This window comes from Anarrhichthys ocellatus, unplaced genomic scaffold, assembly GCF_004355925.1.
Source record: "Anarrhichthys ocellatus isolate YVR2014 unplaced genomic scaffold, GSC_Weel_1.0 scaffold11, whole genome shotgun sequence".
NCBI classification, from domain to species: domain Eukaryota; kingdom Metazoa; phylum Chordata; class Actinopteri; order Perciformes; family Anarhichadidae; genus Anarrhichthys; species Anarrhichthys ocellatus.
The window spans coordinates 7209282-7231833 of record NW_022280041.1 but is presented as its reverse complement, the minus strand read 5'-3'; the positions used below and the strand labels follow the sequence as shown (position 1 = coordinate 7231833).

General features: G+C 41.0%; 1 protein-coding gene across 31 annotated transcripts in view; it reads right to left on the bottom strand.

The window, feature by feature from the left end:
- Nucleotides 1-1034: 1034 nt before the first annotated feature.
- The window catches only part of LOC116385427 (receptor-type tyrosine-protein phosphatase delta), a 327744-nt gene continuing 306226 nt past the window's right edge, over nucleotides 1035-22552 (bottom strand). For 18 of the 31 annotated variants that reach the window (XM_031850888.1, XM_031850897.1, XM_031850892.1 and 15 more), the window contains 13 exons: nucleotides 21561-21602; nucleotides 20908-21005; nucleotides 17840-17963; nucleotides 14893-15068; nucleotides 13115-13234; nucleotides 12858-13012; nucleotides 8153-8438; nucleotides 7057-7235; nucleotides 6771-6897; nucleotides 6426-6551; nucleotides 5326-5480; nucleotides 4986-5121; nucleotides 1035-4689 (listed from right to left, as the gene is read on the bottom strand). In XM_031850888.1, the coding sequence (XP_031706748.1) occupies nucleotides 4621-4689; nucleotides 4986-5121; nucleotides 5326-5480; nucleotides 6426-6551; nucleotides 6771-6897; nucleotides 7057-7235; nucleotides 8153-8438; nucleotides 12858-13012; nucleotides 13115-13234; nucleotides 14893-15068; nucleotides 17840-17963; nucleotides 20908-21005; nucleotides 21561-21602 (1793 nt within the window). In that variant the 3' untranslated portion in view covers nucleotides 1035-4620. The remainder of the gene's footprint in view (nucleotides 4690-4985; nucleotides 5122-5325; nucleotides 5481-6425; nucleotides 6552-6770; nucleotides 6898-7056; nucleotides 7236-8152; nucleotides 8439-12857; nucleotides 13013-13114; nucleotides 13235-14892; nucleotides 15069-17839; nucleotides 17964-20907; nucleotides 21006-21560; nucleotides 21603-22552) is intronic. The other 13 variants (XM_031850902.1, XM_031850903.1, XM_031850904.1 and 10 more) reach the window with 1 other exon arrangement.

The following is a 22552-nucleotide window of genomic DNA, read 5'->3' as shown; positions in this document are numbered from 1 at the left end:
CTTCGGAGGCACTTTGCTTGCTCTGGCAGGTGCAATGATTAACTTAAGTTGCATATTAGTTTGACGTGTGTTTTTGAAAAACAAACATCAGAAAAAAAAAAGCAGCTCCTACAAACAACATCTTAACCTCTTAAGTTGATAAAAGGTACGTCTTGATATTTATTACATTTTAGAGCTGCTATGATCTGCTATTGTGGATATTTTGTAGTAGACTCGGACTCAGGAATAATGCTTACCGAGCTCAGTGTCATACCAGACAGCATCTTTGATATATATATATATATATATGAAGGAGTAGAAGGAGTAGAACCATCTCAAGGAGGATCAGAAGAAATGGACAGCATGTGAGTTAAATATGAGTGTCACAGCAAAGGGTCTGAATACTCATGACCATGTGATATTTCAGTTTTTCTTTTTTAATAAATTTGCAAACATTTCTACATTTCTGTTTTTTTCTGTCAAGATGGGGTGCTGAGTGTACATTAATGAGAAATAAAATGAACTTTTTTGATTTTAGCAAATGGCTGCAATGAAACAGAGTGAAAAATTTAAAGGGGTCTGAATACTTTCCGTACCCACTGTATATATATATATAGTATATAACTATAATTAATGTGCAATTGTTCCCAGTCATTCAAGCATTGCTGAAACACCAACTCTATAGACTTTACCTTTTAGTAGGTATTTTTTAAATAATCTGTGGCGTTAGTACTCTTTGTATGTATTTATATTTATGGCACAATACACACTTGCACTACGTTATATAAATATTAATATGTACCACTATTGGTTGTATTTTTCTGGCTTTAGCTGAAGATGGATCTTCTACCACTATCTATCAAAACCAGTGAAGTCATGTTTAACTGTCAATTAACGGTAAATCTGATGTTAGATTGACTATTTATTGTGGCCTAACTTGAGGTTGCTGGTTTAACTGGTGTTGTTAACTTAACACATATGTACATAACCGATGAGAAGCAGCAACACATTGCAAAAGAAAAGGTACAGTGTTTAAGTAGTGCAATGGCACTGGATGGTATGCAATGTAGTTTTAATTTCCGAGTTACAACACTACACCACTTGGTTGGTATGGTGAACAAAATGTGTGGTGAAAACAAAGGCAGGCAGCTTTGAAAACATTGCACATCTGTCAAAGGTTCCCCTGACGATACATTGTAGCTGACATCAGTGACAGAAACAAAAAGCAGAGCGATGGAAATCTGTTAAAACGTGGTGAGGCTCAGTTTCCCCTTTCATGGGAGAACTGTGGGTAATGTGTTGGACCCAGACCAGTAAGCAGGTAAAATAGGCTCCATCCGTCTTTTCAAGTCCGAGTGAGGTGGAGGGAAACAAGTGAAACGTCGATGCATAACACTGACATTTTTTAATAGAATTAATTTATAACAAATGGAACTTGTGTCAGCAAAGAACTGATTTTCACACAGACTTCTTTCGCCACCAATGTGTAAGAAAATAAAAAGCACTCCTTTCATTCAGAAAAAGAAACAGTTTACGCTTACAACTAATCAGAGGTAATTGTATGATCTTTTTAACAAGCCATTTTTTTTTTCATTTATTTATTTTTTTTAACAATTTCATTATTTAATTTTCAGTCTATGCATCCAGACGAGAGATAGATAGAGAGAGCAGAGAACACGACGTTTATTTCTGTTAATGACACTCCAAGCTTGAATGGCAAAGCCACAAGAACAGATGGTTGGGGGACAGATTCTTCTGAAGTCATTTGCTGGAGTAACCATGGCATCGGGATGGATGCTCTTTTTTCGCCACAAACGTATTTTGTTTTTTTTTGTCTTTTTCAAGAGTCGATACCTTTTTTGTGTTATTTACATACACACAAAGTGAACGTTTAAGGAGATTTTCTTTTTATAGATGGGTTCAAGTAATATATTGTTGGGTTAAGAATCAATAGGGCAGTGCATAGTACAAAGATAGAGAAAGTGCAAATCTTTCTACCTGGCCAGCTTTGGCCATTCTGCAATGTATCACCCTGCAGATGAGAAATCAATAGAAACAAAAAAAAAAAACATATAAAGGAAAAACTGAGATGAGGAAAATAAACATCTGAGACTTGAACATAATGTCACATTAGCCACCATGAAGTTAAATAATAGCACTTTTATGTCTCACAATGATGACAAAAGTAATCGGTTAAGCAGACACAAATGAAAACACACAGCTGCTTGAGTTTACAAGGGAAAGAAAGTACCTGGAATGCACATCCACAAGGCTATCAGGAGGGTCCGGATGCTGCTCAACACGAACCAAACTAAAGCCCAGTCTCAAACTGTAATGCCATTTAATGAAAAGCAACATGCCGCACCGTTTAGGATCGTCAGCATAACAGAACGTTTAGTTGCAGATTGCGTTTCTCGATCCACTCTCTGTTGTGTCGTAGTGACGCACATGAAGGCCAGAATTCAAACCCAAGGCATGAAGGAGAAACCCTGAGGTGATGACGTGTGCATCCGGCATTCTTTTTAACCAAATGAGTTTTTAGTTTGGTCATTTTAAAATTGGATAATTGCTGTCTTAAAATGTGACCGTGTGGAAAATCTGTTCAAAGCTCATTGCCGTTATGACGGGCCTCTTTATCTTTATGTATTCTGCATTATCGTCCCTGTCTCTATGTCTGCGTTTGTTCAATATATGTTTTGTAACTATTGTGTATTCTTGAGTGTTTTCTGTGGAGGCCAGTGATGTATTTAGAGTTTTATTCTAATTTACTCAGCCCACAGTAAGGCCACTGAAAATGAAACAAAAGATGAACTTTGAAATGTTCTTAATTGCATATATAATCTCATTATGTGACGATGAATACAAAAAGGTAAATAAACTATATGGTTACAGTTGAACTAAATGCCTAGATTACTCAAAGGGTACATTAATATGTTAAATGAAACATTATAAAAACAGGCATAAATATAAGGCACTCTAAATGCAAAAAAAACAACTTCTTACCATTGGATGCTTTAAAGAAGCACAAGAAAGTGACTTCTTTGTACCTTGCCCTATTGTGTGGAGCGGTGATTGCGGCTGTGTGACCCTTCTGCCATTAATTACTGACTGTATGAGAGCTTGGAAATAAAATAAAAATAAAATGCACCAGTGATGCTTTGACTGGCACCCGACATTCCCGCTCCCACACCTCCAGTTGCGTGTGAAACAAGAATGTCACGAGTGAATGTCACATCCACATAGACCCCTATCTGAACACACACACACACATGTATTTATTGCACAAGAACAGATGCACTGAATCAGAATACAACTGTGTTCCTACTGATGTGCATTCCAGTGAAATATCTCATTTCATTTCCCCCATAGCGCACAACTCTCCATCTGGAAGCTGTCATAGACGGTCCATCTTTCGTATACTTTTCTTCATATATTACGTCTATGTATTTAGAATGTTCTATTTATGCTTTCGTATATATTTCACATGTATTTGACAATCTGTACCATATATTTATAAATTCATATATCTCATCCAATTCATCAGGTTCTCTTCTCATCCTTCTAACATGGAAGAACTAAGATAATCGGTAGCAGCAACTTTATACTTTGCTCATCCCTGTTGATTCCACAAAGCCCCAGTTATTCCTATGGGAGGAGTTAATTACCATGTATGTGATCATGGACAAAAAACAAACAAAAAAATCAAAAATAACTCTTGAACAAACCTACATTTTGGTAGTGTGAATTCTGTTCTGTGCACCAAGTGCAGCAAAATGAAGGAAACGAATAGAAACAAAATGTCTTTAAAAAAAAAAAAAAATCCTCTGCTAAATAGCACATACTCCAGAACAGTTCTACAGCTTTAAAAAAAACAATAACAATTACGTAAATACATCTTATCACTTTTTTCCAAGCAATAAATTTGTGTAAAAAAAGGAAATTCACACAGTTCAAAAAAAGCACATCAGCTGTATAATAAAGTACTAAAAAACTAAATCAATCATTTTTATTTATTTAATATATCATTTGAGCGTTACCCTCTCCAAAATTTAGATGATGAACATTGTGACAGGAAAAGTGGTATTTATTCATTATTACTTTTTGTCTGTCTTGCTGTTGTGGACCAAGCATTGTCTTCTTTTTCGATGGTTTATCTGTGTGTACTTGATGGTGGAACTGATTTTTTTTTTTTCTTTACAATGTGCATCAAGTCCCCCCCCCACCCCCAATTCTGTGTGCCTCCGATGTCTCTCGTAATGGTTCATAATCACTGATGCATTTCTGACGATGTCATTATTGTTCATTTATATTTTTGTTGTGTTGGTTTCATTCAGTTTCATGAGCCCCCAAAATGAATCCTCGAAGCAAGAGAAAAGATAATTCCAGACGATGCTTCAACAGTCAGGATTCCCTCACTTTGTATCAAGGCGAGGTTTTTATCGGGGGTCGGGAAATACTTGGTCCTCCGGGAATCATCTTTTTCATTTTTTGACGAGTCATGTCACACATCCAACACTTAATGAGTTGTTAGCAAGGAGTTAAGGAGTACTTTCTCAAGCAGGAATTTATGGCTCAGAAGAGAGGCTCACTGGGTTTTCTTTCCAAAGGGCCCTCTGCTTTTTTCTTCCAATACTGGGTCTTTTACGTTGCATAGTGATCAAAGCTTCCCAGGTACTCCAAGCCAGCTCTGTAGCAGAACTGGTATTGATCCTGGAAGCACAGAAGAGAAGACTTCAGCTCACAGGGATCTGCCATCTTTGGTACATTGTACTTCTAACGTGATTATTTATCTTTATTTTGTAATACAAAGGCGTTAGTAAAATATTGATTGGTTTAAAAGCATAGTTGGAATCTCACCAGCCCTTTTTATTTGGCAGTTATCAAATCGGTCACACAGAAACTGATTCCATGTGTTATCTAAACCATAACTAGTTACATTACTACCTCAGTACAGTTGAGTTATTTTTTCGTCTTAATTTTAGTGGGGGAAAAAAAAAGCACCTCACCTCTGTCTGCACCATAGCTGGTCTCTGTGTCCGTAACATTTTCACTGTCTGAAAGATATCTACTACGCCCTCATATCTCATTCGTTCCAAGACGATGCTGAGGGTGATGAAAACTCCAGTTCTACCAACACCCGCGCTGTGCGAGAGAGGGCAGAAGTGTTAGCGGTGAGGCCAGAGAAAGCAGATAAATATAGAAAAAGTTCTGTCAAACAATGTACCATTATGCAGTATTTCTGTAGAAATATATTCTTTGCAACTCAATAGATGGTTGCACTCAGTTTAATTTTCTACGAAGTGCATGTTGTATCGTGTGGTGGGTTGATACTGGTTGATCACTTACCTACAGTGGACTGAGATAGGCCCATCTTGGCCAAACTGCTCTTTTGTTTTATGTACTTGGCCGATGAAATCGATGAAGCCCTCCCCTGATTTTGGCACTCCTTGTTCAGGCCAGTCTGTGAACTGAAACTGCCTTACTGTCCGCGACTGTCCATCCTGGAACCGAAAGAGAGAGAATGTACAGAAGCAGCTCTTAGAATCAGTCAGAGATATGCAACAATAACAGAGTAGAGTGGAACTAGGAAGGCAATCCGAGATGTTTCACAGAAGGCCAACCCGTGAGCATCTCCATCGTGATCCACAGCTTTGTGGGTTTTACAGTGCAAGATGGACTTTTTAGGTGCAAAGTAAAGCATCAGAGAAACTGTTGTTATTAAAGATTCCTGTCATTTCCTCTGAATGTTTTAAACATGAACACTGAAGATGCTAATTCCTTTGATGTGCTACCCTCGACAGGGTGCTTGGAGAATCGACTTTGAGGGTGTGCATTACTTAAGTGATATTGTATCCCCTTGATAAGAAGAGCAATCCCATTGACGAGACAGTGTAACATGCACTACAAAGGAAGGAGTCGGTGCCATTTATCTGTGTAAGTCTTTGATGGAATTAAAAACTCTGGCAGCTCGCTGCTGCCGGCACTCATTTGTTTTTACACTTTGACACGTGTCATAATTCCCACAAATATATATTTATCCTTATGTTATACTTTAGGCCATAGTTTGGTATAAACAAATACTTGATACAATGCCAACATTTGGAGTTAATGACGACTTCAATGTTGCATCTGGTGCTATCGAGCATGCCCACCACTTTCAAACAAATCTTCTTTCTCTAAGTAAAATCATGTGATAAAACAAATTGCATGATGGGAATTCAGAAATTAAAATAGCCAGTTGGTTTCTCAATAGTTAAATTATTATTATTTCATTTTGGTAATGCATCCAGTGTCCCCCATGACCCACGGTTGGGACACGACCCAGGCTTTGAAAGGCAATACACTAGACCAAACTGTAAACTATAGCACTGGAGTTGGAGCTCTGTTCCAACAATGTCCCATTTTCTTATCTTTAAACTTAGTTTGATGAAACAAAGTCTGCTTACCCTGGCGTCAGTCACTTTGAACTCTCTCAGGATATACTGGGGCATGTTATACTCGGCCATGGGGTCCACCACAAAGTACTGGTATCTGGCTGACCTCTCCGCTGGCCAGTACTGGTGGCACTTTTCCTGTAGAGTGAAAAATAGAAGACCACAATGAGCCACAACATTCTCTTCATACACTCGCTTCATTGTGTTCATTCCCAGAATTTTCTTCATTCAATTCCTACTGCATCTTCAGCTGGTATTCCATATACGCTGTTTTGTAATATGCTTTTGTGTTTGTAGCCAGAAGGCGGTTAATCTGCCAAAAAGTGTGGAGAAAAAAAAAAAAAAGAGTTGGCTTACCCTGCCCATTTCTCTAAGCTTGGTGAGCATTACGACAATAGTGGAGTTGTGCTCCCAGAGCATTCTCCAGAAGTCCTCCGTGGTCTCTGCCAGTGGTCCTTGTGTGGCAATGTATGCTTTCTGTTGCCTGTGGGAATGCATTAGTCACATGATGGAAAAGTATGAGCATTGTATACGTTTCTCTTATACTCTCTTATGACTCTTTAAGTTACAAAAATGTAGTTTTTCAAGTCCAATGAATTGATATACTGGCCATCTTATCAGCAACGGGTGTTGGAGTCCTTACCTGTACCCGTCAATGAAACTGGCATTGATGTAGTCAGAGCCTTCAACTCCCCGAATGGGCTGAAGACACACGCGCGTGGACTCGTATGGCATTATGTTAACAAGGCGGTTCTTGAACTTGTTGCAGGGAAGATTGGCACTGATGAATCGTGATGTATGGGCTTTAGTGTTGGCTAAACGCTGCATCGAGACAGAAAAAAAGACACCTTTGAGCACTGACATTCTGCTGTTTTCCTAATTACCTATTATGTTTGACATTTAAGGTGGATTGTACTTTACATAGATCTAAGCACTATGAACGATCACATGCTTTCGTATTTTGTCCTGCTCCCTAAGGAAGAATCCCCAATAATAAGCTGCACATAGTGGATAATGACGCACCAGTGTACTGTGGTTATATACTATTTCATGTAACCATAAAGTACAGACATGGCATCAGTGATTACTATCACAGCTGGCCTTTGCAGGGGGAAAACGGCATATTACGATGACGACAGGGGAATGGATCCCCAAGTGGACAGAATCAGTGTAATCTAAGCTGTTAATCATCTCATAATGGAATCAGCATCCATCACAGAGCAAGAAAGTAGGTGCGTGACGAGCATGGCAATACGGTGCATGCAGCAAGAACAAGGGCTGCAACGGCTGGAAAAGGAGGGTTGAGACTCTCATTGTAAATGCAGAGTACATTGCTCAAGTCCCCTCTGTGGTCGGGGAAACCTGTGTTTGGTGTTTGTCATGTAAACCAAGACCCCTGTAACCCAAGGAAGTGGAGCTATGGGAAGGGGAAATCAGACATGGAGAATTCATCCTATGTTGCGTTGCACAAGCAAGTCAACTAAGTGGAATAGAGAGGAAACCACAGGCCCCACACTGTCGAGCGAGCCTAATGAGAACTGGAAAAGAGTTTGGGAGTTGGACTGAGAATTCCCAATCAATGGCACAGGGGCACGCATTTGACTTGGAAAACAGTTGCCAATGGGATGCCGGTAAATTCTTGCGGCACATGGCAAGTTCTTAGTGTAAAACTGAAGGTCAGGTGTCATGTAGGAATCGAAAGCTGAAACACTGCTCATTCATAGTAATACAGTTTGTACCTTGAACTCAAGTTCCATGCCGGTGACATTCTCTCCACCCTCTATCTGCGTCAGTTTCTGGATGTAGGCGTATAGGTTTCTGGCGGGCACTTCGGTGGTGCCGCAGTTGACGGCCTCCTGGAGCGCGTCATGTATGAAGACGTACTGGTCCTCTGTCTGCACCATGTAGTTGCGCTGGGCACGCATTAGCGTTACATGCCCGTAGATGTCCACAGTCTTCTCGTGCTTGATACGCTCCATCATGGCATCAATCACGATGAAGCAACCTGTGCGTCCCACCCCAGCACTGCAGTCGAAAACAACATAAAGAAGGAAGCGTGTTATTGGATGGCATTCTCAGTGGTAGCAGTACAAGAAAAGGGAGGTTATAAAAGGCATACATTTTATCGAAACATGTTTAAGGTCCCTACTTTGACAAGTTTGAGCTTTTATTATCATACCTTCTATGAATGAGGAGCAGTCCAGTGGAAGGTAAAGTGTCTTTTCTAAACATGTACAAGGGCGTGAAGAACTCCCTTCTCCCATTGATGAGGCCAAAAGGTAAACTCTCTGCGCCAAGTTTGCCACTGTAGGATGGACCATTTGGCTTGGAGTGTAATTAAATCTGAAGTGGCACTGTGTGGAGAAGAGGGCTTGGCAGTCAGAGCCTTCAGCGGGCTGACTGCTGCCTTTCGCAATCTAGTCCCCCCCCCCTGGACCCCACCTGTGCTCTCCAATACATCAGGGCTAATCACTTACGCAACAGCAACATTTAACCTTTATCTCATGGTTCCAAAAAGTGCCACTACAACAAATGCACACAGAGATGTGGGTACACTGACGCAATTTAGAGATTTTTGTTTGAGGGCTTCGTTAATGTGCAGGGCAACTTCTGAGAAGTGCAGCTGACTTCAATTAATGCCATTAGATTAGCACAGTGCACCCACAAAAACGAAAGAGCTCCAGAAGAGGCACTGAAAGGCTGGTCTCCTCGTTGAGATTCACATCGGCACGTTGCTACATTAGTGTGTAAAAATGCACACGTGAACAAAGTGCTCTTACATAGAGGGAACATGTTTCTCTTTGACCTCCTCTTAAAGAGCAGCCACAGACGTGCTGCGTAAACGTAGCTTCCTTCTGCAGACTGCCGACAGTTGAGAAACGCTCACCCCTTGCACATTACATGTTTTAATATCTCATGCCTCAGCACAGAGGATGTTTTCTGATGACAATTTATTTACTGTGGGGCGACAGGGTGGTGGTAAATCTTGTTCGTTAACTCTCCTCCCACACCCCGCAAAGCACGGCACTGACGAGACAGTACCTCGCGCTCCAAAGTAAATAGGTTATTCAATCCATTAAGCTGACATGCCTACGAGGTGTGAGCCATGCTCTCGTGCCTCCTCCTTCTGATGGAGCATTTGTTTTTCATTTGCTCTGAGACACGGAGAGAGGGGGGTTGAGAAGGAGAACTCGAGAGGGAGTAAAGTTAGTCCCTGGAGGCCAAGTCTGGTTAATGTGCCATGCTGCACTGGAATTAAGACACGCATGGGAGTCATTGGCTTTAACAAATGATCTGATGATCACTTTCAAAATGGCTGACATTGGCTGAATAAGACTGAACTTTGTTTTGTGTTGTTACGAAACTCTTCAAAGCTCTAGGGCGTTCACAGAATCCGCGTGTGAGTCTTAAGAATCAAGCCGCTAAGAAAAGTGAAAGTATCTGAGGGATATTTGAAGAGTGAATCACTTCCAGGTCCCAGAACACATCAGCCCTCGGGCGAGGGATGCAGAAACGAGGAGAGATTTGTCCCTCTACCCCAGCTGCTTCCAATCTGAACACATTTTACAGTGCAGACCTGAATGTGGGAGAGTGATGACCTGCGAGAGAGTAAGTGACAGAGTGACAGCGTTGAGCTCGAGAGACAGAGACAGAGGAAGATGAGGAATGGGGGGAGGGAGGTGGGGAGACGGTGGAGTTGTGTTGTGCAGGTAGAGATGTCGCCGGTTACCTCGGAGTTGTGTGGATAGTTTTTCTGAAAGACTGAGCAGCAGGAATATATATTGAGCAGCATTTTATTCTGAAATGTAACAACAGGAAACGCTGGGAAAATATGCGATATTCCTTTTATCGACAAGTGATGGTGTGTGTGTGTGTCGGTGCAGAAAGCTGTCGGTGCGTTTGGCAGTTGAAGGCGAGCTGGCGGACTGACTGCACTAATGACCTGACACTGCCTTTTCAGCCGGTCAAGACCAGCTGCTTTGGACGTCGACACACATTAAGTGTCAGACTAATATGCTTTCCAGGAGTTTAGGAAATAGGGGATGGGAGAGAGAGTGCCATTTAAAATACAGCTGCAATGAGTCCCGAGAAGATAAAGCATGAGCAGCAGTGGAAGTAATTACATATGTATTGTTACCAAATCTCTTGCCGTCAGCTAACCTGTCACCGTTTCCTTACACTGCCTATTTAACACGCTCACATTTACTCAAATTCACCAGGATCGCCTCATTTGGAGTCTATAATACTTATAATAATACTAATCAAAAAAAGTCATTCATTCAAACTACCGGGTTCCTGACCTTTGTCAGGCATGTAGTCACCACCAGTAGCCAATGCAAGCAAAGTTATTTGTCTCAGGTGTCTCAGTTATTTCTTAACTCGGAGCACTTACAATGGATTCCAATCACGACTGTCATTCACAGTGAGAAGTCCATAGAAACCTCTCCCATGACCCTGCAGCATGATCCAGTGTTTTCGCTGCCCATCAGTATGTTCACTTACGCTTGAAGCAATTGTGCCAAAACAAACAGGTAATTACCCACTTTCCGTTTTTGCTGGCACTCTAGATATTGTTATTTGTCATTCGCAGCTGACATACCTTAATTGCTAGGTGAGTGGACTACATTCTACATGATGTGCTGGCTTCCACAGTAATACAGAGACTGTTGTTTCATCAAAAGTTTCCCTTCGCAGCTGCTGGGAGAGGCCAGCGCTCTCCACGACATTCAATCATGAACTTTTAACCTCTTCCGTCACCTCACCACGCTTGGGTTAGCCCTTTAGCTACAGCAGCAAAACAGTCCCTGACCTCTGGGTCAGTGAAAGCAGCAGGAACAAGGAACCCAGGAAACGTGCTATAATGTGTCTGGGGGGCAGATTTGATAAGACAAACTGGAATTTCACCTTGTGAGAAGTGTTGAAGAAGTGCAGTGGAAACACATTGATGCATTTTGCATGAAATACTCATGTGGTGAAAAACGATGTACTAAACCCATATTTACCATAGAATGTTTAGCATGTGCAACACAAAATGCTCTGATTTCTTGGCCCTAAGTCATTATCATTAGTGTTCAATCACATGGATACAATTGTGAATCTTACCACAAGTTATCGTTATTTGAATTTACGGTATAGTTTAAGGACACCTGTCTGATTTCCTCAATTTTACAGTGTAAGAATCTCTGTCTTGAGGTGTTTGTGTGGAGGAGTACAGACATATTGATTGGCTGGTTATAGCTAAGGATCTGTGTTAGTCAAGATATAAACATGGTTCTAATTAGTGATTTACAACTAATTAACTAACTAATTAATCAGCTACTTAAGAGACTGTACCATGTTGTTAATTATAGGCCTTTTTGCATGTGTATGAACAGCTTTAGCTACGATACTAAATATCTTTATCTACGGTATATCTCTGCATAACCACTAAACACTCCTAACATTATTTTTGCAAGTATGCAGATAAAAAAAAAACGATGGCTCTATTTAAAATTGTGGTCAAACATGAAGTGAAGAAAAGCCTCTGGAAGGATTTTGAGCTTGGGGAATGACTGTATCTGATAGGGAGCCAGAGGTATTAAAAACTCCCATCTGCAGAGTGACATTAATTCCTGCATTCTGCTTCATTGTAGAAAGTCCGGATTTTCAATTTGAAGCGATTCGGCAACTAGTTCTAATTAACTACAGCATGTGGTAACTCTAATTCTTCAGTAATCCCCCTTCCTCTTTTTGTCACTTTCTGACACAAGTTTGTATCTATTACACTCACTGTGGCTGTTGCTTGGTTTTTGACTGTCTCTCTCTACCCCTTCAGTCACTTGCTTTCTCTGCGCTGAGCCTCTGCTGACTTGCTGAGTTGAAAGGAGCCAGAAGTCTGTGTTATATCCCCTCTGCCTCTCTGTTGGAAGTGTGGCTGCTTATGTAGCTAAGGGAAGCGAAGTTGGCGTTAAAGTTATTTGTTTCGGATGCAATAACCCAGGGGATAAGCCAAGGACTTGTGGGCTGCTGATGTGCGACATGTTAGTGGTGTAGCAAGGAACACGACAGGTCTGTGTGTGTGTGTGTCTGTGTGTCAGCGAGTGGGAGGAAATGTTTGAGTTTGCCGAGGGCAATGACACTGGTACTCTTTGTGCTGTGATGTTGAAAACACCCTCCGATTTTAAGTGCCTTCTGTGAAAGCTAGGAGGCTGATTTGTTTGGGCTTACATCGGGCCACAGTTTACTCAATATCAAATATTCTACTTTCAGCTTACATTTTTCCCTCTGGTTCATTTCTGATTTAGTTTTTAAAAATATCTTACTGGTACACAAATCACTCGGATAACAACAAAAAAACCAAAAACACATTTTGTCATATGTATTCATATATTCATTACAGCAAATGGAAAGAACAAATCAATTTCATGCTTCAGGATGTTTTCGTGATACCATGTTGTTTCTTACCTGCAGTGTACCGCCATTGGCCCCGCATCCGGAGGATTGCAAGCTTTCACCCGTCTGAGGAAGGCCAGGAAAGGAGTGGGGTGCTCCGGTACCCCGTGGTCCGGCCAGGCCGTGAACTGGAACTGCCTCACCTCTCTCTTCTCACTGGAGCCATTCTGAATTATGGAGGTGGAGAAAGGTCAGTGACCAACGACTTGACAAGTTGTTGTGGGGTCTAAGTAGCTACTATCGGACAAGAAAATCCAAATGCTCCTTACTTTAAAAAGTGCAAATGTCCTGACACAGTATGTGGCCAGCTCTACTGTGTCTAGCAGTGTCACTTGGATGAGGCCGTACGTCTCTGTCGCTCTTGTAGGCCAGTATTGGTCACATTTAACCTGCAGTGGAGAGACACATGGTATGGATAGGAATGAACACATTCTGCCATATACTTAGAACAGACTAGTCTGGATGCATTTTGTAAATGCTCTTTTTCAAAAATGCCCTGCTTCACATTCAAAGTATTACACAAAGTCAAGTAATGGTAAAATACATTTCCAAATTCACCTCATTCCTGCTGAGTAATCAATTAAATGGCCTGAGATATTTGTATAGAGCTGAGAGAGCTATTCATTTTCCTGCCGTACTCCATAATTACAAAAGTAACCACAGTTTCCAATCATATCACCGGCTCAGCCCTATTGCCATTTGACTGTGCAGCTTTGTTTCCCGGTTAACGGCCAATAAAAAAACGGTTCCACTATCGCATTACTGCTTAGCTGACAAAGGGAAGCCCTATAGGTGTTAGGGAGGAAATAACTGGGTTCCAATTCACTTGTTATTCTTCATATTGTCCATTAAACTGATGTGGTGATAGCCGTATGTTCAACACAATGGCAATGTCATCGTGGTGCTATTCAATATCTTAAAAAGTGTACTGTACATTCATTTCATTACCTAAACAGATGTTATGTACCTGACACTAGTAGCAATGGAGTGATTGTGACACCGGGAGTAGTGAAATGATTCACAATGGCATTTACTTGCAAATACTCAAGCTTTAGTATGTACAACATACAACGACAGCTTGAGTGCTTACCAGAGAATGATATGACTGATTTATATGAAAGATGGGAGCGGTTGGCAGCAACAGAATCACATTATGCACTACAAATGTCAAACAACATAATGGTACGGAACAGATCAGAGTGCGGGATGTCTCGCAGGAAGCCTTTACGGCAGAGCCAAGAAGCACTCTTCTATCACAAAGCATCTATAGAGTCAAACTGACACCTGACAGCATAGAGCGAATTTAATTGAAGAATTATGCATTTTACAGCACCTCCGATATTAAAAATCAGACGGGGGAGCTTATTAGCTTTGCAGACTGTACAGATACTGAGTGAAAACTGCTCCGTGGATTGAGTCAGCACCGCTGTTAACACTACGCCGGGCTCTTAGAAAAGGCATACAGGTGTGAAGGTCAGTGGTGGAGTCTGTGTAAGCTTTCATCTGCTCAGTCAAACACTGTAAGATGTGGAAGAGCAAGGGCTGACCATGTGTACCTTAAAGGAGTTGTGAGTGCATACAGCTGGCCAATGTTGCTTTCCAGTGTCTCTTTATCACTGATTGTAATCCAGTGCTTTCAGCAGTGCTGGGCCAATGAATGGAGCCATGCCACTAATCAATCCAAAGTAAACAACAACAAAGTGTTTTTTGTAAAGAAAGGATTGAGCATATCAGTGGGTAACGGCATAGAACTTGGCTTTGCCTGGAGAATGAATACAAAGGCTTCTCGGGAGGGCCGGAGTACAACGCACTTTACAAATTAAACAAAAGGACAAGGACTGCAATATGACTGTCACTTAGAGAGGGTGAACAAAGTTGGAAGAATCCATTCAGCGAATCTTCAATGTCAAATCAAGAATGGAACAACAAATCTATTTAATTTGCTTTACAAAAAGGCATTTGTGTGTAAACAACTTGCTTGACTTTGCTCAGACTTTGAAATCATTGGGTCTTTTCATGAGTAAATACGTCTGTCTGTGTCTCTTACCCTGGACCTCTCCTCCAGTTTGGTCATCATGACGATGATTGCACTCCTCTGCTCCCAGATCATCCTCCAGAATTCACCAAATGTCTCTGGCAGGGATCCTTGGGTGGCGATGTAGGCATTCTGCTTCCTATAGCCATCAATGTAGTTGGCGTTGATATAGTCACTTCCAGGGATACCTAAAAACAGAACATGTAGATGGTGGGAGTTACAATCAAAAGGCAACATCTCAAATACAATGGTTAACTTTGTTGTTTAACACAATGTAGAGAAGAGGATACATGGCTCAACATAGTGGCATTTGTTGCTTCCTAAGTTGGTCTAAGTCTTGATTTAGGTTCAGATGACACCGCATGAGGATTTCCTCAGTGTCTCCAAAAATGAATTCAGTCTTCTGAAAGTATGAAATCGAAAAATAGCATAAAACACTAACATTTGGACCCAGCGTTACAGTCTGTATGAGGATTTGTATTTGCTATCAACAACACGTTTAAATCGACAGCGTTTGTGTTCCCATTCCATATCTGCAACTGACTTACAGATAACGCTCGGTCTGTAAAAGTCTATCACATCACATGGAGGAAAAACAAACCAACAAAAAAACTAGCAAAACAATTTTCCCCCCTCCCTTCCTCTCTCCTTCCCTTTGCTTATATTAAATGAAAGGCACAGCAGCCTTTTCCAATCCAGGCGGAAGAGACGGAGCTGACAGCCAGTCAATGCTTCAGGACTGGCAGTTTAGGGGCTTCGTGCACACATGGCCGACCAAGATAAGTCTCATCTGCATGGACGCCACGTATCAGAGAATCCCCCACTCTCCAACTGCATCCCCTCTCCCCCACAAACTCCCTTTTCTCCCAGGTAACTTATTCAACAGGAAAGGAAAATGGAATATGAACACATTCAAAGACCAGCCCACATTATTTTATTTTTTTTCAACTCGCCCTCGCTTTTTGCTGTTGAAGTTGTCCAAACAGCCGGGCGGCAGTACATTTCCGTGATGGACAAGGGATAAATGCAATTAAGCCCAACGCGTTTTCAATTTGAAAAGAAGAAGCAAAAAGAGACATTACTGTGGATTAATGAGAACGAGGCAAGTTGTTTAATGCACATTTGCAAATGGCTTTTGCCTTTGTGCTTTCTGTCACTCAGGATTTGTATAAATGCAACCATTCTCTCAGTCAATATGCTTATTGAGAAATAAACATTGCTCCAGCGTTGTTCAGTACTCTCTACCCTTCATAGGAAAGCAAAAGAATCTGTAAGGAAACAGATTTCAGGCTACAACACTGTAATGCTCATAATGATGATCATTCCCAGTAGTTGTTGTTCATGTTTAGACATGGTGCATTTGCGAGCAGATGTCGACTCACACTTTCTCAGATTACCACATTGTCTAACCTCAGAACGGATATTTATAAAGTTGTCACATTAGATTTTTTATTATATGTTCCCGAACAAATGACCTGTTTGTAGAATAACAGGCTTGTGACAGCTAGCACACGCTAAATATAGTTCAACAGAAAAACTGCATAAATTCACTTTTAATAAATGTAAAGTTCCAAAAAGAACATGCTAACAAATACTGATGCATACTAATTGAATTTAGAAGCTGCACAATTTGGCAAATGAGGGGTAGGCAAAGTTTTAGGGATTAACTTTAGAAACATGTTTAATCCCGCTAAGCGCATGTTTTGTACGGTCAGGCAACTTGGCAGAGGTCAAAAGTAGAGCAAATTCAGTCATGTCACGACAAAGTCCACAAACGTACTTGCGCATCAGTGCGCCTGTGTTCCAAAGATTCTGCTGATCCATCCCCACATCAATACATTCTGAAAGTAGCTGTCTTCAAATTCTGATGTCAAATCCCAAATCCCCTTTTATTCAAATAACTCAATCAAAGTAAACAATAGACGCATAGCTTGCCAAAAGGCTTTAAGCCTCAGAAGGAAAAAAGGAAGTCCCTCTTGTCCCCCTGGCTGAGAACTGCTCACTTGCTGCAGCACAAAGGCTCCAATATGGTCGTGCAGATGTGTTTAAACGCCTGGCTAATGGAGTTCCATCAACACTCGGCTGTGTGTCGTGTCTGAGAGACTGCAAAAAGGGCTCTTTGAGCCTTTATCTGTCTGCTTTTGTCACAATAGCCATTTACTTCTTTGTTTATTTTTCCTTCGCCCTCCGCGGGAGCAGCTCAATGGAAATGGTTAATTAATAGCCGTGTGTGTGTATGTGCAATTCTGTTTAATCCAAGAAACTAGTGAGGGAGCCAACACTTAACTAGCCATTTCAAAATGGCCTTTCATTCTTCAGAAGCTACACTGTACAGCGCAGCGCTTCTTTAATGTGCCAAACACTCACTGGGCTGTTTCATATCAGGTTCCTAGATGGGCTCAAGTGAAGTTGTGCAGCCACATCTTGAGTGAGTCTTAATGTTACTAGCGAGTTTTCTGTCAGGTAGCACATTGGCAAACGCATATCCATGTCAAATGTGTACCCACAAATAGTTAATGTAATGTGTATTGCAAATTTAAATTCTAATAAATGACAGTTATAATAAGCCAAGATGTCTATCTTCCAGTGTACTCACTGTTCTCATTTCAAGATAAGAAACTGGCCATGGCTTTATACAAAATGTAAGTGTGAATCACCTGCTGTAAAGTGAGAAAAATAGATGCTGGGTATACCTGCATGGCTCACTATATGTGATTGTTTAATCTGACTTGAGTGCTTGCCTCAGCATTTAAAGTGAAAATTGCCAGTTTCTAAAGCCGTCACTTTCTTTGCAAGCACCTGAGGCATGAAAGGAGAAAGTAGTCTGAGGTGCTTGTGGAGAAATATAATTTAAAAGTACAGCGTGGTTGCACTCCTCGGGTCTAAAAGATACAGTTGTCCTGGCTGTCTGTCGAATCGATACAGCAGATGGGAGAGAAGATGTTGGTGGGCAGCATACCGTCAATAGCGGAGAGCAAGACTCTGGAGTGGTCGTAGGCAATCACGTTGGCATATCTGTTCTTTGGTTTGTTGACCTCCAGGTTAGAGTGTTCCCACGTGAACTGCTGACCGGGGTCAATGGACTGTGAAGTAGAAGAACACTTTTGTTACAATGGAATGTGATGTAATATATAATGTGAACATTTAACAATAGTTCCTTGCTTGGATTGAATTCAACTCCATGGTCATGGCCCATGAGATGTTGGCATAAGATCAATATCAGAAAGCTTCCTGCACTATGCCTTTTAGAGTTGAAAATACTACGTTATGTTTTCATCTCTTTAAGAGTGTCTTAAGGCCACATTTAGACTTGTATGTTGAAAGATGTTTATCCAGCGCTTTGAGGAAGGCAGTTTATAAAAGTCAAAGCTCTGATGAGTTCCAATCTGTTTGTTCATGTCTCTACATTGACATATTTGGCTAAAAATATTCATTTGGTATTAAAGTCTTTCATAATATTGATTTTGAGTGCTGCTGTTAGACCACATGTGTGCAAAAAAGTGATGCAGAAAGATTGTAAAATATTGATAAATCTCCAGTTTGCCCTGCAATGAATACTGTTTGCCATCAAGGTCAAATGATATACAAGACTGGATATTTTAAGCTTACTATTTACACCAAGTGAAGAGACTGATACACACAGCATTTACAAGGGAACATAAAATAGCATGAAGGCACAAGCATTCCTTGACTTGTCAGTTAGAACCATGCTTCTCTCTGATGACATGGCGTGTCTTCAAGTTGGCTGGAGTACAAATTGCTGTCTATGTTTTCAAAGAAATCGTTTTTTAACGAATGCAATCACGTGTGTTGTCATTCATATTACAAATCAAGATATAACATCCGGTTTATGCTGGCATACCATACTAATAAACCAGTGCGTGTCGTCTTTTCACACACCAAACGTGGAGGCTCTTTAATGAAGCTGTGACCATGAGTGAAACGTGTTTGAAGTTATTCAGTCCAAAGATGATTATTGTTCTCTGACTGGAAGCTGATTTAATTGATGAATAGTCTTACCCAGACTTGTATTATTTTCCAGTTCATTTAAGTAGAATCTGTTCTGGCCTCTCGGTATCTTGTAGAAAATGGGGTGTCAACAGACACATGAATCTAAGATGACAATTTGGTCTGCAACGCCTAAATCAGAGCATTTCATAGATGGAAATTTGACTGGAAGCAGATAGCTTTAAGCTTTAGGAGCAATGTGAACAATTTGTTGTCTTTGGCATGACATAATTGCGACATATAAATGATTAGATTTACAAAAAGAAACATTCCAAATTGGTCACCGAGGAAAATCTTGTGTTCCATCAGCTTTCCTCATTTGAGTCGTAGGACTTTATGGCACATACTAGAACACCACACTTGAGACCAGTTCGACAGAATTTGCTATCCAAGCCCTCTTTCGGCATTGTAAAGCAGAGATTGACAATGCTCCCTCATCACCGATAAATGAGCCATAAAATGTAATATCACAAAGGGAAAATACAATGGCATGAAAGATGGCATTCCATCTCACATTACAGGGAGAATATTGTGCTTGTGTTTTTTAACGACTGCAACCTGCTTTTATGAGTTAATCTCCACTGAAAGTAAAAACCCAAGAGTAATAGGACACATTGCAAATAGATGCCACATTAGTACACTGACCTTGCTTATTATCGTCATAATTATCGTACTTATATGACTTCTTTATGGTAATTTATGGGAGCAATGATAGCATAAAGATGAGCTTAATTATTCATTTTAATGATGGCAAACTTTTTTATACCACTATGACGATGGAAGCAAATACATTCAGAGGTATTTAAGAGCACATGAGCTCAATGTGAATACAATAAGACATTTCAGCACCAATATCTTTATCTACAGAAATCCCTTAAAGTAGCAATACCCCTGGCTAAGCCTGATATTTTTTCTAAATATGTTGAAACAGTGGGCTGCAACATTGCTCATAATAAAAAAATCTTTATTTCATTGTGCTCGCAAAATTGCCTTTCCACTGCTCTCGAATAAGCTCTATGAAATTGGAATTCAATGTACTTAAGCTGCAGTAATGATTGGGCGGCTTGGCAGCCACCCATAGGGTGACCTCATAGATTTTGGAGCTGTTGCAGGACCCGCAGAGAAAGGACGCGCATCGTTCCTATCTCACAAAATGCCCCTGAAAGCACCTCTTGCTCACAAAGTGTTTCGGGCCCCGTTAGTTCATCTACAATACAAAGCAATGCAATATGAAGGAAACACTTGCATTGTCTCACTGCTGCCCACAGGGTTTTTGAGGGCACTTAACTTTGAAGGACTTTTACGTTTCAAGGTCTAATCACAGGATGTATATATGTAGCCATCACCTTTGTTCCATTATGCATCTTTAGTCTGATAGTGGCCATACATTCCAGAGTGAGACTTCAGCCAGAGTGGAGGTATGATTCACTGGCTGGAGAAGAGTCGGTAAACTGTAGCCTTTTTCACAGCCGACATTTTTGACTTGTCATAGCAGGAAAAGCACAGGCGCTACTAATACCATTAAAAATGACGTCTTTCCCATTCAACGGTCTCAGTAGGGCTCTGGAATTGAAAATGGAGTGCAACCATTATTACAGCTGTTGATTACACCTGTGTATTTCCTGCTATGACATGTCAAAATGTCTGCTGTGAATAGGGCATACTGACTGATTTTAGATCTCTGGTGAAGCTATTTCTCATGAAAGTACTTCCTAATTCCCGTATTGGGCAGTCATCCACCAATTGTTGACATGCTTGGACTGGTATATGGTAGCATGGGTATAATCTGTAGGCAACGGGATGAGATTTGGGTATTGCAAGTGTTCTGGTTTGCATTTGTAGTCTGTGTATTATTGACCAATCACGTCATCACCAATCATTGTAAAATGAGCTTGTAAACTGGCTACTTGTGCATCAATCCGGTGATACACATCTCCTCTCAACTCAAACTCTCAAACACTCTTTCTAAAGCATTAATAACAATTGCTGAATCAACATCGGGACTTTGCTGACACTCACCTCATATTCTTGTGAAAACTTGAGGTTGTCGTTGGCTTTCAGGCGCTCCAGATGATCTGCCAGGTCCATAATTGGGATTGGAGGGTGGCTAGCCATACCTGTCAATTAGATGGACTAAAGGTCAGTCATCAGTCTTGTAAGCCGGCATCACCCAAGCACAAGCCAACAGTGAATCATTAGATAAGCAGCACATGTGTTTAACAGGGGGGAATGGAAGAGTGGTTCTGGTTAGGGTAGTTTGTTCACTCAAAGCAGTGGCCATGCTCATAAAGAGAATATGTACACAGAAGCCAATGAGAGGTCATCGAGCACACTTGCCCCACTGGGACTCTCCCTATTGAGAGAGGAAAAGGGTTATTCACACAGAAAGCTGCAGTGGATAGTTAGCATGACAGTGATACACAAACACAAAGAAACAACCCAAAAAAAAACAAACGAAAAACATTCAGATTGTTAGGGCAGATGTTGATGTTTTGCTTTGAGTGATGACATGTCATTTCAAACTCCGCCTCCTGTGATGACATTGCATTACCACCAGATGGATTAGATTGGGATGGGAATACAAGACTATGCAGAAAAAAAAAGGAAAAGAAAAAGGAATTAAAGCTAAAAACAAAGAAATCATGTCAAGTGCATAATCGAGAACAACTAACTTGACAAATGGAGGTTACTGGGGTGACTGGACGCACCTGAACCTGCGGAGGAAACGGCGGCGTAAATTAAATACATTGCAGATGTCATTGGCAATGTGATGACTACTAGGTAGAAATTGAAATGTGACAAGAAGTAGTTGAGTGATTATGTGTATTCTTAATGGGACATTTATTAGTAACAAATGCATCATCATGCTAGAAGCTTGGCTAATGCACAATGCATATTTCATGGAAATAAATCAACCATGGGACATTATTTGACATTCATTTTAACCTGATTATGCTGACATTGTGCTATACTGCTTGCATAGTTTGCAGTTAAGTTCACTTGACTTTGAAATTGTTGAATATGGGTGGTTGTCAAGGTGTGTCATCAGCATATTTAAGAGCTTGGGGAAACAATCAAAAGTGTAGTGTTTGAACTGTCTGATCTTCACAAAGACACCTTTTCTGTACATGCGTTCACAATCTAGCCTGTGGCCAAAGATATTCAACTTGAGTATTCAGGGGCCATTTTGACACTACAGTTGCATGACAGTCTCTCTCTCTCTCTCTCTCTCTCTCGATTGAGGTAATTTTTCATTTTGGTTGCTGGCACAAGTGGGCATTAGCTAATGGTAGCTGTTCCTCGTTTTCCCACCCACTCTCACGTCTCTCTGAAAGACGGCAAAGGGGGTTTCTATTGCAGCCCGCTACTCAAAATCCATTTCCATCACTGGGGGACAATGAAAGTGCCATTTCCAACACGCCATCACTCAAACATCGAGCATCCTTAAGAAGAAAATGTCCATTGAGGGGGAAAAGAGGTGGAAGAAAGGCTAGAGAGAGTAGGGGAGAGAGGTGGTCTAGTGTAGAAGTGCTTCAGGACTTGAGAGGAAGTGGTCACGTGGTAGGGAAAAAAAACGTTTGGCTGCTTTTTGAGCAGCGAGTGAGACAAGATACCAGCCCTCAGAAAGGCTGTTGGGGGGGGGGGGGGGGGGGGGGGGGGGGGG